This window comes from Pelophylax lessonae, assembly GCF_965119305.1.
Source record: "Pelophylax lessonae genome assembly, chromosome: 8".
NCBI classification, from domain to species: domain Eukaryota; kingdom Metazoa; phylum Chordata; class Amphibia; order Anura; family Ranidae; genus Pelophylax; species Pelophylax lessonae.
The window spans coordinates 15898725-15912691 of record NC_138775.1 but is presented as its reverse complement, the minus strand read 5'-3'; the positions used below and the strand labels follow the sequence as shown (position 1 = coordinate 15912691).

General features: G+C 45.1%; 1 protein-coding gene across 1 annotated transcript in view; it reads right to left on the bottom strand.

Annotated features, from left to right (window-relative positions):
- The window catches only part of RAD18 (RAD18 E3 ubiquitin protein ligase), a 506049-nt gene that overhangs the window by 450521 nt on the left and 41561 nt on the right, over positions 1 to 13967 (bottom strand). The window contains exon 3 of the mRNA XM_082265473.1: positions 3879 to 3949. Within this exon, the coding sequence (XP_082121599.1) occupies positions 3879 to 3949 (71 nt within the window). The remainder of the gene's footprint in view (positions 1 to 3878; positions 3950 to 13967) is intronic.

Below are 13967 nucleotides of genomic sequence, written 5' to 3'. Positions count from 1 at the left end.
GAACGCAGGTACCAACGAGCCGGGGATCCGCTGAACGCAGGTACCAACGAGCCGGGGATCCGCTGAACGCAGGTACCAACGAGCCGGGGATCCGCTGAACGCAGGTACCAACGAGCCGGGGATCCGCTGAACGCAGGTACCAACGAGCCGGGGATCCGCTGAACGCAGGTACCAACGAGCCGGGGATCCGCTGAACGCAGGTACCAACGAGCCGGGGATCCGCTGAACGCAGGTACCAACGAGCCGGGGATCCGCTGAACGCAGGTACCAACGAGCCGGGGATCCGCTGAACGCGGGTACCAACGAGCCGGGGATATGCTGAGTGGAGGTACTAAGGAGCTCGGGATCTGCTAAACAGGGAATAATGAGCTAGGAATCTGCTAAACAGGAGTAATAATGAGCTAGGAATCTGCTGAGTGGGGGTACTAATGAGCTGGGGATCTGCTGAACAGGGGAACTAATGAGCTGGGAATCTCCTAAGAGCTAAGGATCTCCAAAGAGCTGGGGTTCTACTTGGCCCCTGTAAAACAAATTGAAAAGCAACAAACACAGGGTATTTGCCAAGCTTCATTAAAGCTTTAAAAAAAGCATCTAAGTATGTTGAGGAAGTAGGCACTTTAATGTGTGTTAAAGACGAAGCAGATTTAAATGAGCCCTTTAACATACATACTTTAGCGATTGGGTTTGCATCTACTTTAACATTTGAGCACAGGTCTACTTTGAAAAAAAAAAAAAAAAAACTGTTGAAAGGATAATAAAGGCAAAAGAGGGCTGACTATACCTCTCAGACAAGGGGAGGAGAAAAAAAAAAAAAAAAAAAAAAAAAAACTTCTCTCTTCCTCTGCCACACTTCAATAACCCAGAACAACGCAATAATTTGCTGAGCTTCTGTTCAAACAAGACCTATGCAATCGACTGGTGGTGGTGGAATGGCAGCAGCTCAGGGAATCCGAGGGCAGAGAGAATATAAATTAAACTTTATTTTCACATGACAGCTCTAATTTCAAGCTGTGAAGGAAGAACAGGTGAAGATAGAAAAGAAACGAGTATAAAAAACGGACAAAATGAAAATGTAAAAAAAAAATAAAAATTAAAATCCAATCAGTACCCCGTGGTGTCTGGCTCGAGTCTGCCGCCGCGCTCAGCTATATCAACGTGAAGCAGCAACCCTCGCTAAGATCCTGCAGGAAGATTTCATTTGTCGTTGGAGAGGAAGCAAATTAGATTATGTTGCAATCTGCATAATTCAATATGTAAATGTACAGATGCTTAACCTCCAAACAAAAAACGCAATCAAAATACCCAGATGTACCCAAAGCAGGCACTGTTTTCTTTCAAACAGAATTCTGAAAATATTTCTCAACAACAATAACACCTGATTAAAATTAAAGTTCATGCGGTGCGCATTCAGGGCAATGGGGAGAAGTGATCCGGGACAGAATTGGATTGTCCTTTATCAGTTGAAGGTTCATTACTTTTCATTAAAAAATTAGCCTTTTATAAAACTCTGGTCTAAACAAAGACGTGTAGAGTTTCTACTGAAAGAGCTTTTAGAATCTTAAAGCGGAACTTAACTATCTGAGCGCCACAAACTGAAAAACACTATTTAATTCATTTTTAAACACTTAAAGTGGAGTTCCACCCAAAAGTGGAACTTCCGCTTTAGGTAGTTCTAACCCCCTGACATGCCACATTTGGCATGTCATTTTTTTTGGGGGGGGAGCGGGTACCTAGTTTTGACATGTACCCGCTCCCACTTCCGCTCGTAGCGCCGCGGCACCCTGCGCGGAAGTTCTCCTCTCCCCCTCCCTCCCTGCAATCTTCTGGGACATATCAGAGGCCCCAGAAGATTGCCAGCCAATCACGACGCGTAGCGCAACTCGCGCATGCGCAGTGCGTACCCGGCTGTGAAGCCGCAAACTGTCACAGCCGGGTGCCCACACCCAGTGATGCCGGTGCCGCAGAGCAGAGAGGGAGAAGAGCGAGGCTTCGGGCGGCCGCATCGCTGGACCGTTGGACAGGTGAGTGTGTGAGGCTGGAACTCCGCTTTAAGGACCCGGCCTTTTTTTGAAATATGTTGTTTACAATTAGAAAAAAAAAAAATCAGTATTTTTTGCCAGAAAAGTACTAAAAACCCCCCAAACATTATATATTTTTTTTAACAGAGACCCTAGAGAATAAAACGGCGGAAATTGCAATTTTATGTGTAACACGGTTTAGCAGAAAGTAAAAACATTTTTTTCTTTTTTTAAATTGTCGCCCTATTTTTGTTTATAGCGCTATATAGAGGTGATCAAATATCACCAAAAGAAAGCTCTATCTGTGGGACAAAAAATATACACAAATTTTACTTGGGTAAAGTGTTGCATGTCTGCGCGATTGTCAGGTAAAATAACGCAGTGCCGTATCGCAAAAAATGGCCTGGTGATGAAGGGAGGGGTAAACCTTCTGGAGCTGAAGTGGTTAAAGCGCTTGTAAAAAATACAGAGCATCCCAAACCTCCTCTTCTAGGGTTTCCACACTGGCGCTCTCAGCTCCTCTCCTGAGTCTGCCCCCATGGCAAACCATGTGCGGGCTTCACACCCCCAAAGCTGGGCTGTGCGTGTTAGAGGCACAGTGTGGCTCCACCCCACCCCTTTCTTCACAAGTTTTGATTGACAGCAGCATGAGCCAATGGCTCCCAATGCTGTTTCTGTACACTGTGAGGAGAGGAAGAGAGACCAGAGCCACTGCAGACAGGCATAGCGCTGGACTGAGATAGGACTCAATTATATAGGGAGGTGGAGGAGCAGCAAAACAACTACTAGGACATTTCTTACCCTAATGCAGGGGTGGCCTTTAGAACCACCCTAAAGTGGACCTTTGGCCTTCCCTTCTGTCTTGCACAGTTGTGCCGCCTCCTCTCCTGGACTGAAATGGCTTCCTCTGATTTCACCGCACACTGGGAGTTTCTCACAATGTGCATTTGAAGCTGCAGCAAGTCAGATAGAGCCCCACCTAATTTCCTAGCCAAAGGATGACAAGCATCATTCAGCACTTTCCTCCCCAGGCTGATTGTCCCTGGCCCGCCCCTTGCATTCATTTGATAGAGATAATTATATATATATATATATATATATATTTTTTTTTTTTTATATATACATACACACACACCTGGCCCACATTTTGCATTAATTTAATAGAGATATTATTTATATATATATATATATATATATATATATATATATATATATATATATATATATATATATATATATATATATATATATATATATATATATATATATATATATATATATATATGTGGGTGTGTATGTGTTTTGTTTTCCTTCATTCTACACATTCATTAGAACAAAACAATATATAAAAAAACAGCAGATTGGAGAGGATTCCAACATTAGACAATGAGGCTGCATTCACATGTCAGCGTATTGATCGCGGGCAGAATCGCCGCGATCCGGAAATAATTGCAAATCGCAGGATGCCTGTGCGTTGCCCGTGATTTGCAATAGCACCCCAAACGCTGTGCGATGTTGCTGCGATTTCCGCCTGCTGAATCGCGGTAACATCGCGCAAAAAAAAAAATCGAGGGACGCATTACGCTCCAAAGAAGCTCTTGTACTTTTTTGGGCGTAATGCGTCCCGCGATTTTCGGCAGCCGGAAATCGCGGCAACATCGCACAGCGTTTGGGGTGCTATTGCAAATCACGGGCAACGCACATGCGTCCCGCGATTTGCAATGATTTCCGGATTGCGGGCAGAATCGCGGCGATTCTGCCCGCAATCAATACGCTGACATGTGAATGCAGCCTGACTCCTCTCATTGTAAGATTTTGCCAAGTACATAGACGAAGAGAGAAAACCAGGATCCAACATACCGAGCGGTGAACAAAGCTTGCACCACGTCGTCCAGCAGACGGTTGTTCCGTAAGTCGGGCTCAGTAACATTCTGCAACAAAATGACACAAAACTCAGAATGAGATCTTCCTCACAGACACTCCCAACAGTCCCTACAGCAGATATAATGAAAAAGCACAGCAGGGAAAAACCAGGTCATTTATACAACGATAGTGCCCAGCTCTGCTACTAGAAATATATACACATACCAAATACAGTAATATGAATAAACGAGGAGAACGAAGTGAACAAATGAAAGGATGATTTGCAATGAGCAAACCAAAATATGGTTGTAACTTGGGATGCACGGATATATCAGCCGCTGAAAATTGGGTTATCTGCATTTTGCCAATAAAAAAAAAAAAAAAGTGCCCATAATGGCATGCTCCTCCCCACTGACTTCAATGCAAAAAAGGCCTCCCATTGACCGATTTGGTATAAAAAAAAAAAAAAAAAAAAAGCCCATTGACCACAATGCAACAAAAAGTCCCCCCCCCCAACCGCAATGCAACAAAAAGCCCCCCCCCGACCGCAACGCACAAACAGGGCCCCCCCTTGACCACAACACAAAAAAAGGCCCCCTCCCGTTGACCGCAAAGCAAAAAAAGGCCCCTTCCCTCGTTGACCGCAATGCAAAAGAAGGCCCCCCCGTTGACCGGAATGCAAAAAAAAAGGCCCCCCCCCCCCCCCGTTGACCACAATGCAAAAAAGGTCCCCCGTTGACCACAATGCAAAAAAAGGCCCCCCCCCCCCGTTGACCACAATGCAAAAAAAAGCCCCCCCCCCCCGTTGACCACAATGCAAAAAAAAGGCCCCCCCCCCCCCGTTGACCACAATGCAAAAAAAAGGCCCCCCCCCCCCGTTGACCACAATGCAAAAAAAAGGCCCCCCCCCCCCCCCCCCCGTTGACCACAATGCAAAAAAAAGGCCCCCTGTTGACCACAATGCAAAAAAAGGCCCCCTGTTGACCACAATGCAAAAAAAAGCCCCCCCCCCATGGCCTGCAATGCAAAAAAACACCCCCCAATTCACTTCAATGTAAAAGTCACCTCCCACTGACTGCAATGCAGAAACGCCAGCAACATTGATTAAACAAAAAAAAAAGAATTTTTAAAACGGTCCATTTCGGTTTCAGTTTTTGGCCAAGTGCATCCTGATTTTTTGGTTTTGGCCTAGAATTTTCATTTTGGTGTAACCTTTTAACAGCCTAAAAAGGTGAAGTTAGGCAACCCATACATTACAGGATTTTCCTTGTTCAACCTGCTTGGTCGATTCCCCCCTCCATACATTTGATATGGATGGGGGGGGGGGGGGAATCCCTCCCGCTGTGGAATTGTCCCTGCCGTCAGAACACAATGATCAGTGTTGCTAGCGGCACGGATCGTTCAGGAAAAACCCGACACACTGGTTGTACACAAGTCGATCGGTGCAAAACCAGCTTGTCCATACATGGATGGTAAATCAACCGGTCCCTGTTGGGACTGGGTTTCGATCCATGTTTGGCCAGCTTTAGCCTTTAAAAAATAATGTATTTCAGTAGCTTCCTCTAAAATTTTCCACGGATACAAAATGAAAACCGTATTTTTAATGTGTTGTAACTCAGGCAAGCTCTGATGCTGGCAGTTCTCAGCAGCCAGAAATGATCACACACATAAATCTCCTCTACACATAAGGAGGCCATTAACATTAAAGACATTTCCAATAGATTTTCATATTTTTCGCAGGAAAGTCAGGCTGCCGGCCCAGGAGCACACCGCACCGAGTCACTGGTGACCTTCCCTAATATGTGGAACACACAATGTTCTTTGAAAGGCACACGCTGTATTCTTCACTGCACAACGGGTGGTGGATGTACTGCAGGGGGCACGTCCGAGGAGTTCCAGAGAGAACTGCCGCTCTCCAACTAAACCACAATTGTTTGAGGTTTTAGCTTTAACCACTTTAAGACCAGGCCTATTTTTAAAACTTGGTGTATACAAGCTAAAATTAGTTGTTTTTTTTTTTTTGCTAGAAAACTACTTAGAACCCCCAAACATTATATATTTTTTTTTTTTTAGCAGAGACCCTGGAGAATAAAATGGAGATCGTTGCAATATTTTTTATCACACTGTATTTGCGCAGCGGTTTACCAAACGCAATTTTTTTGGGAAAAATTCACTTTTTTGAATTAAAACATAAGAAAACAGTAAAGTTAGCCCAATTTTTTTCCATAATGTGAAACATAATGTTACGCCAAGTAAATAGATACCCAACATGTCATGCTTGAAAATTGCGCACGCTCGCGGAATGGCGACAGATTTTGGTGTTGGCAACACTTTAAAAACTTCTACAGGTTATCAGCTTAGAGTTACAGAGGAGGTCTAGGGCTCAAATTATTACTCTCGCTCCAACGATCGCGGCGATACCTCATGTGTGTGGTTTTAACACCGTTTATATATGTGGGCGGGACATCCGTATGCGTTCGCTTCTGCGCGGGAGCTAACGGGGAAAGGGCACTTTAATTTATTTTTCCCTATTTATTGTATTCATTATTTTTTATTTTTACAAAGTTTTAAAAAAAAAAAAAAAGTAAACATCCCTTGTAATAGAAATAGGCATGACAGGTCCTCTTTATTGTGAGATTCGGGGTCAAAAAGACCTCAGACTTCACAACTACACCAAAAAAAAAAAAAAAAAATCAGCCCTTAACCACTTTACCACTAGAGCTGTCTTACGTCTGGGCCACTTTTTGCGATTCGGCGCAGTGCGACTTTAACTGACAATTGCGCGGTCATGCGACGCCGTACCCAAACAAAATTTACGTCCTTTTTTTCCCACAAACAGAGCTTTCTTTTGGTGGTATTTGATCACCAGTGCAATTTTTACTTTTTGCGCTATAAACAAAAAAAGAGCGTTTATTTTGAAAAAATAACAAATTTTTTAACATTTTTTTTATATGAAATTCCCCCCAAAAAAGATGTAAAAACCAATTTTTTTAAAAAAATTTGGCCAATTTGTTTTCTGCTACCCATGTTTGGTAAAAAAAAAAAAAAAATCGCAATAAGCGTATTTTGATTGGTTTGCGCAAAAGTTATTGCGTTTACTAACAAAGGGAAAGATTTATGTCATTTTTGGTGGGTTTTTTTTTAACGAGTAATGGCGGCGATCTGTGATTTTTTTTTGCGGGACTGCGACATTGCGCGGACAGATCGGACCCCTGACTGACATTTTTGACACTTTTGGGGGTACCAGTGACATTACTGCAGTAATCAGTGCTATAAATATGCACTGTTACTGTAAAAATGACACTGGCAGGGAAGGGGTTAATTTTATTGGAGAGGGAGGGGTTAATGTATGCCTGGTGCTTACTGACGTGTGGGGGGGGGAGGTGACTGTGTGAGACACGGACAGATCGGATGTCCAGCTATGCTGAACAGTCCGATCTGTCACTCCCTGTCACTGAGGAGATCCGCCCGCTCTGTTTACACAAGCGGGCGGATCTCCAAACTGGATTCCCCGACTCCCGCTGTGAATGAAAACAGCGGGAGCGCGCCTCCGGCGGTGCGCGAGTGCCGCCTACAGGGGAGGAGTCTGGCGACGTAGGTCTACGTCGTCAGACCTACAAGAGCCACTTTGCCGCAGTAGTACTACGGTACTCAGCGGTAAAGTGGTTAAAACCGGTTGCTAGGCAACGACGTTTGACGTCGCTCCGGTCCTCCAAGATCATCTTGCCCTCACTCGACTTCCTTTCTCTGAGCAACACTTCCTGTTGTCTCCCTCCGTCTGTAAGTAGGAATAATTTGTAAGTCGGATGTTTGTAGCCCGGGGACCGCCTGTACCTATAAAGACATCCAGTATACACGCTGCCTTGAAATTCATAGGGGAAAAGAATGAACTTAAAAATTCTTAGCAGCTGGAAGCTGTGAACACAACCCACTTCTAAGTGTGTAATATAGTGATGAGTTCTATCGAATGGTAAAGGAAACATTCTTTTCAGATATCACAGATGAACGGAATGCTAAAAGAAATTGAGATGACGCTTCCATCTCTGTGGGAACTCCTGAGGTTTATGTAAACACATTCTTCTCCAATACACTCACAAGAGATTTAGCAAATATTAAAATCACAGCCTGTGGGGGACTGGAGACAAATGGCGCTTTGTTTGCTCTTCTTCTGGAGCATAGAATGATATATTTACATACGTCCCCGTTCTGGTTTTATCACCTGAACAATCTTTATGTTCCTGTAATACAATTGTGGCTGAAAATGAAAACACAAATGTTGGGCAGCAATTTTAAAACTTGATAAATTTTACCTTTTTAAGGTGAAGCTACAAATGTATTCTCAGAACGCAGTTATTGTAAAGTTCACCTGAAAGTCATTGATATCACATTCACATTTTTACTTTCTTGCTGTTCTTTATTTTTAGCACTGTGTAATAATCTCCTAAGGCCCCTTTCACACAGCAGTCCGTCAAAACGGACTCCGCTTTTCTCAGCGGGGGATCGAGCCGCCAATCCCCCGCTGAGCAGAAGAATGACAGCTGTGTGTCCGCGCTGTGTGCGGAGACACAGCTGTCAGTTCCCCATGCATCTCTATGGGGGAAATCGGATGGGAACAGACTGTCAGTCCGTTCTCATCCGATCCTATCCGATCCACTGGACGGATGGAAAATAGGGTTTCCATCCGTCCAGATTTGACGGATCGGATCGGGTGTCCGCGGACATGTCTCCGCTGACATCCGATCCCCCATAGAGATGCATGAGGGGACCGTTCAGATCCGCCAAAAAAATGGACAGGCGGATCTGAACGGTCCGCCTGTGTGAAAGGGGCCTTACAGTGGCTGTGTCCAGCTATTTTAGGTAATTTGCTGAATTAAATGTATAACGTAACCCGTGTACTTCATACGGCCAGTTCAGCAAATGAAGCAGCTGCATAAATTCTAGAGACAAACCACCCTTCCTATGATAAATATTTAAAGCTCAACTATACCCATAACAACTTGATGGAAATAATGTTCTTTAGCAAGGAACATGCATTCCACATTAACACCGATTTCCACCCAATAATGGAAGCTCCGATTTACCGCTTCCTCCCCGCCTCCGGTGCCACATTTGGCACCTTTTGGGGGGGGTGCGGATACCCACTCCCATTTCCGTGTAAGGTGCCACAGCAACCTACGTTATTTGCGGCCCCTCCTCCTTCCCCCCCCCCTCCCACTGCCTTCTGGGAAACACACATAAGTCCCAGAAGACAGCGGGGCCAGTCAGAAAAAGTGCAGTTAGACTCGTGCGTGTGCAGTAGGAAACAGGCTGTGAATTATTATGTTTGTGGGTTCTAAGGAATCTTCTAGCAAAAGAATACTGATTTTAACTTTGAAGCAACAAGTGTCAGAAAAAGGCTTAGCAAATACTCCTGAGCCCCTGACAAGCCACATTTGGCATTTAATATTTTTTTAGGTGGGGGGGGCAGGTACCATGTTTTGACAGTTACCCGCTCCCCCTTCCGCTCCGGGTGCCTTGGCGGCTCGAGCAGAAGTTCTCCTCTCCCCCTCCCTGCAATCTTCTGAAACACATCCCAGGTCCCAGAAGATTGCCCAGCCATTCAGGACACACAGCGCAACTCACACATGCACAGTGTGAAGCCGAAAGCTGTCACAGCCAATGTCCACACTAGTGATGCCGGCAACACAGAGAGAGGGAGAGGAGCGAGGCTTCGAGTGGCCGCATCGCTGGCTCATGGTGGCATAGCGGAGTGTGTTTAAAAAAAGTCCACAGCTACACTTTTTGTAGCTGCTGGCTTTTAACACAAAAAGGGCTGGAACTCGGCTTTAAGTGGCTAAACGAAACTCATTTACATACGAAGTTCATCCCTTTAAGAAAAAAAAAAAATGTTTATAGTTATCTCTCAGCCTTGATAAAGCAAGGCAAGGCGATTTTTTTTTTTTGACAGCTGTGAGCAGAGAACTGCTCTGCACTGTACGAATCGTGGAAATGCTGGATTAAGATCGTGGGGGGGGGGGGGGTGAATCACGATATATTAACGATTAATCGTGCACCTCTGGAAGGAAGCTCAACATGTTGCCTTATCTATGGGCTGGGGTTGCTCTTCAAAAAGCTGCCAATGCAGCCCTAATACATCCAGAATGAATGAAGCCTAAATTGCATATTTAACAGCTACTCAGGATGTCTTATGATGAAATGCGTTGGAGGGGGGTCTAGGCATGCTGACGTCACCCCCACATGGGAATATCCATTAGTACCAGGCAGGGAGGGCCAGTGGAAACGGTAACCAGTACAGGATACACTTTTTTTTACCTTAAAGCCAGGGTCAAGCACCAACTTTTGTGAGTGTGAGAACTTAATTTTATAATTTAATTTCAATCAATGTTTTCATGCTATAGGGATTTTTTTGGTCTTCTCCTGTCTCCCATTATGGGAATCATATAAATGGTGCCTCCTGGACTACAATTAAGGGTCAGTTCACACCATAGAATCACAGTCTGGATGCATTTCGGAAGCTTTTCTGCAGGATGCATTTTTAATGCGCTCCAGTGCTTTTTTGATGCATTTTGATGAGTTTCGTTGCATTTTCCCTCCCCCTCTTTTTTTTCTTCACCTTAGGGGCCAGTTCACATCACATGCAGTCTAGTGCATTTTTTTCTGCATCAGAAAGGCATGGATAGTATGGTTTCTAATAGTTCACACACCAGTGTGGTCAATTCCAGTGCCTTCCAATAAAAAAAAATGTAGAACATGGAGAATTTTATTTGCACCGAAATGTACTGGAATGCGGTAAAACTCATCAAAAACGCACCGGTGCACCGATCCGATATTAGGATCGGATATCGGCCTCGATACTGCTAAAATAGCTGGATCGGGGAATCGGTAAAATTAACAGGTCCACGGGCCAATTCGGTTTAGTCACAGCAGAACCTACCGCGATGTCTGCTGAGTACCGGCTCAGCCGTCACTTACTTGCCCTGAGCCGCTACTTCCTGTATAGGTACGGCTCACAGGCGGAATGATATCAGATGCACTCCGCCTGTGAATAGAGGAGCCATACATAGGAAGCAGAGGCTTTGCTCTGTACAGCAGCCACATGCTTTCCGGGCCAGCCACAGACAGACAGTGCCTACAAGCAAATACCTGCAAGTACCCTTATTGCTATTACTGTATAGTGTGTATGTATATATATATATATATATATATATATATATTTCTCAGGTTCAGCTGCTATGTTGTATGTTGCATTTTAAATTCCTGTTTGAAGGATTTTGCACTTTATATTTTTACTGTTTGATTACTATTGTATGTTCAAGCAATAAATGGATTTTTGTAAAATCTTACCGTAAAATCCTTTTCTCTTAGCTCATTGACAGACGTAGTCCTCGGTGATACACCACCTTCGGGTTATGTTGCCTCCACAGGAGCAGGACTAGACAGGAAATTAAAAAGCTCTGGCCACACCCTAGGGGCAGTCCCAGAGGGTATATCCTCTCTCTCTCTGCCTGAGCAAATCAGTTATGTGAAAAAGCAGTCTTTAGAGATTTTAACCCAACCCAACTCAAAAACAGAGGGGCGGGGACTACGTCTGTCAATGAGCTAAGAGAAAAGGATTTTACGGTAAGATTTTACAAAAATCCATTTTTCTCTAGCGCTCATTGACAGACGTAGTCCTCGGTGATACACCACCTTCGGGACGTCCCAGAGCAGTATCACAAATGAGGGGTGGGAAAATGGAAATCAAATCCCAATCTAGAAGGCCCAACCGGTGCCAACTAGAAGTTTACAATGCTCATCCTTAATGATGAGACTCAACAAAAAAGAAAAAAAATTTTTTTTTTTTTTTTTTCAAACAGAAAAAAACCCTCGAGGTAGACCACCGGTCTCCTCAAATTGCGGCCTGCAAAACCTTGCGGCCAAATGAGGCATCCGCCGATGCCGTCACATCAATTTTATAGAATTTTGTAAAGGTATGTACCGACGACCAGGTGGCCGCCTTACATACCTGGACCACTGATGCCTGATGGCGAAAGGCCCAGGAAGTACTGAGCGCTCGAGTGGAATGCGCCCTAACAGGGAACGGAGGACTCTGACCCTTAATAGAATAAGCCTGTACCACCGTTTGTCTAATCCATTTGGCAATGGTCGCGGCAGATGCAGGCAAACCCTTTCTGGGGCCATCCGTGATCACAAAAAGTGAATCCGTCTTACGGAATGATTCCGTAGCTTTCAGGTATACCCTGATTGCCCGAACCACATCTAAGGAATGCAACGCATGTTCCCGATGATGCTTGGGCTGAGGACACAAGGAAGGTAGTACAATATCTTCATTCAGATGAAAATCTGAAACCACCTTAGGAAGAAAAGATGGCTTAGGATGAAGTACTACCTTATCCCTATGAATCACTAGGTATGGGGACTGGCATGATAATGCAGCCAGTTCTGACACCCTGCGAGCAGAAGTAATAGCCACCAAGAAGGCCACCTTCTGGGATAAAGTAAGCAAGGGAATCTCCCTGATGTTTTCAAAGGGAGGTTTCTGTAGAACCGACAAAACCAAATTAAGATCCCAGGGCGGTAAGGGCGCGCGGACTGGAGGAGCCAGGTGCCGCACCCCCTGGATGAAATTCCGCACCAAGGACTTGGTAGCTAAAGGTTTCTGAAAGAAGATTGCTAATGCTGAAACTTGACCCTTGATGGTGCTCAAGGCTAGCTTCTGCTCAACCCCTTGTTGCAAAAAGGCCAATATTCGAGTCACCGAATAGGTACGTGGAGGAAATCCTAAAGATTCGCACCACGCAATATAAGTCTTCCATGTGTGATAATAGACCTTGCTGGAAGTCGCTTTCCTTGCTTTAATAAGGGTAGGAATGACTGAAGTAGACAAACCTCTGTCCTTCAGTACTTGGGTCTCAATGGCCAGGCCATTAAACCCAGCGACTGTAAAGCATGATGGTAAATTGGTCCTTGAGACCACAGACACTCCCTGAGACGAAGTTCCCACGGAACGTCTGCGACTAGCATGTCCAAGTCGGCCAGGCCGGCTTGAGGAGGCCAGCCTAGAATTTCTAGGACCACTGGCGCTGATAGAATCTGAACCAGGCGTCCCTAGAGGTATCTGGCCCCGACCATCCGAGAAAGTCTGGTCGTTTTCTGTTCCCACACATTTATCAGATACCTGATTGTTATCAGGAAGGGTGATCTTTTCTGGTTGAACCTCAGGGACCGAAGTCACCCGACTAGAGGCTACTTGGCCTATCTGGTCAACCAGATCCGATTCCTGTGAGGTATAGGGACTAATCTTAGGAAAAGGTAAAGGAAAAGATCTATTCAGGGAACGGTAACTACCGCTTCCTGTAGTACTTAAATGTTGGAAGGGAAGAATCGCACCGGTAGTAGTGGTTGAAGCTCGATCTAATGTCCTGAATACCGGTGAAAACGTCCCCCCACCCTGAAACCGGGTGGGGGCGCACCTTCAGGCTGTGTACTCCTTTGCTTCGGGTTTGGCTGGGTTGGTCCTCTGCTTGTCCGACCAGCCCTTCTTGAACCCTCCTGGAGGAGTCTTGCCTTTCCCGCTAGTACCAGCCGGGCGCCCTTTATGGGCGGTAAAGAAAGGTCCTCGCTTGTTGCGAGGTCCCTTAGCTTTAGCAGCCTGTGGCAAAAAAGTGCTCTTGCCCCCAGTGGCATCCTTGATGATTTCATCTAGGTTGGCCCCAAATAGACGATTCCCCTGAAAAGGGAGATTTGTCAAGGTCTTTTTGGAAGCTAGGTCAGCTGACCAGCATTTTAACCACAGCACACGTCTGAGGATCACCGCTGACATAGATGTATGCTCTAATAAGGGAGTAGTGTCCAAGGCTGCGTCACAGATAAACTGTAGCCCTTGTATAATCTGTTCCATCAAATCAGATGTCTCCTGGGGAATATCTTTTCCCCTAAGGTCTTGGCGTACCATTTTCGCCCATTCCGTAAGTGTCTGGGAAACTAGACCAATAACAATTACTGGTCTAAATGCTGACCCTATCAGAGAGAAGATGGTGCGGGACTCTGCTTCCATCTTTCGATCCACCGGATCCTTAAAGGACG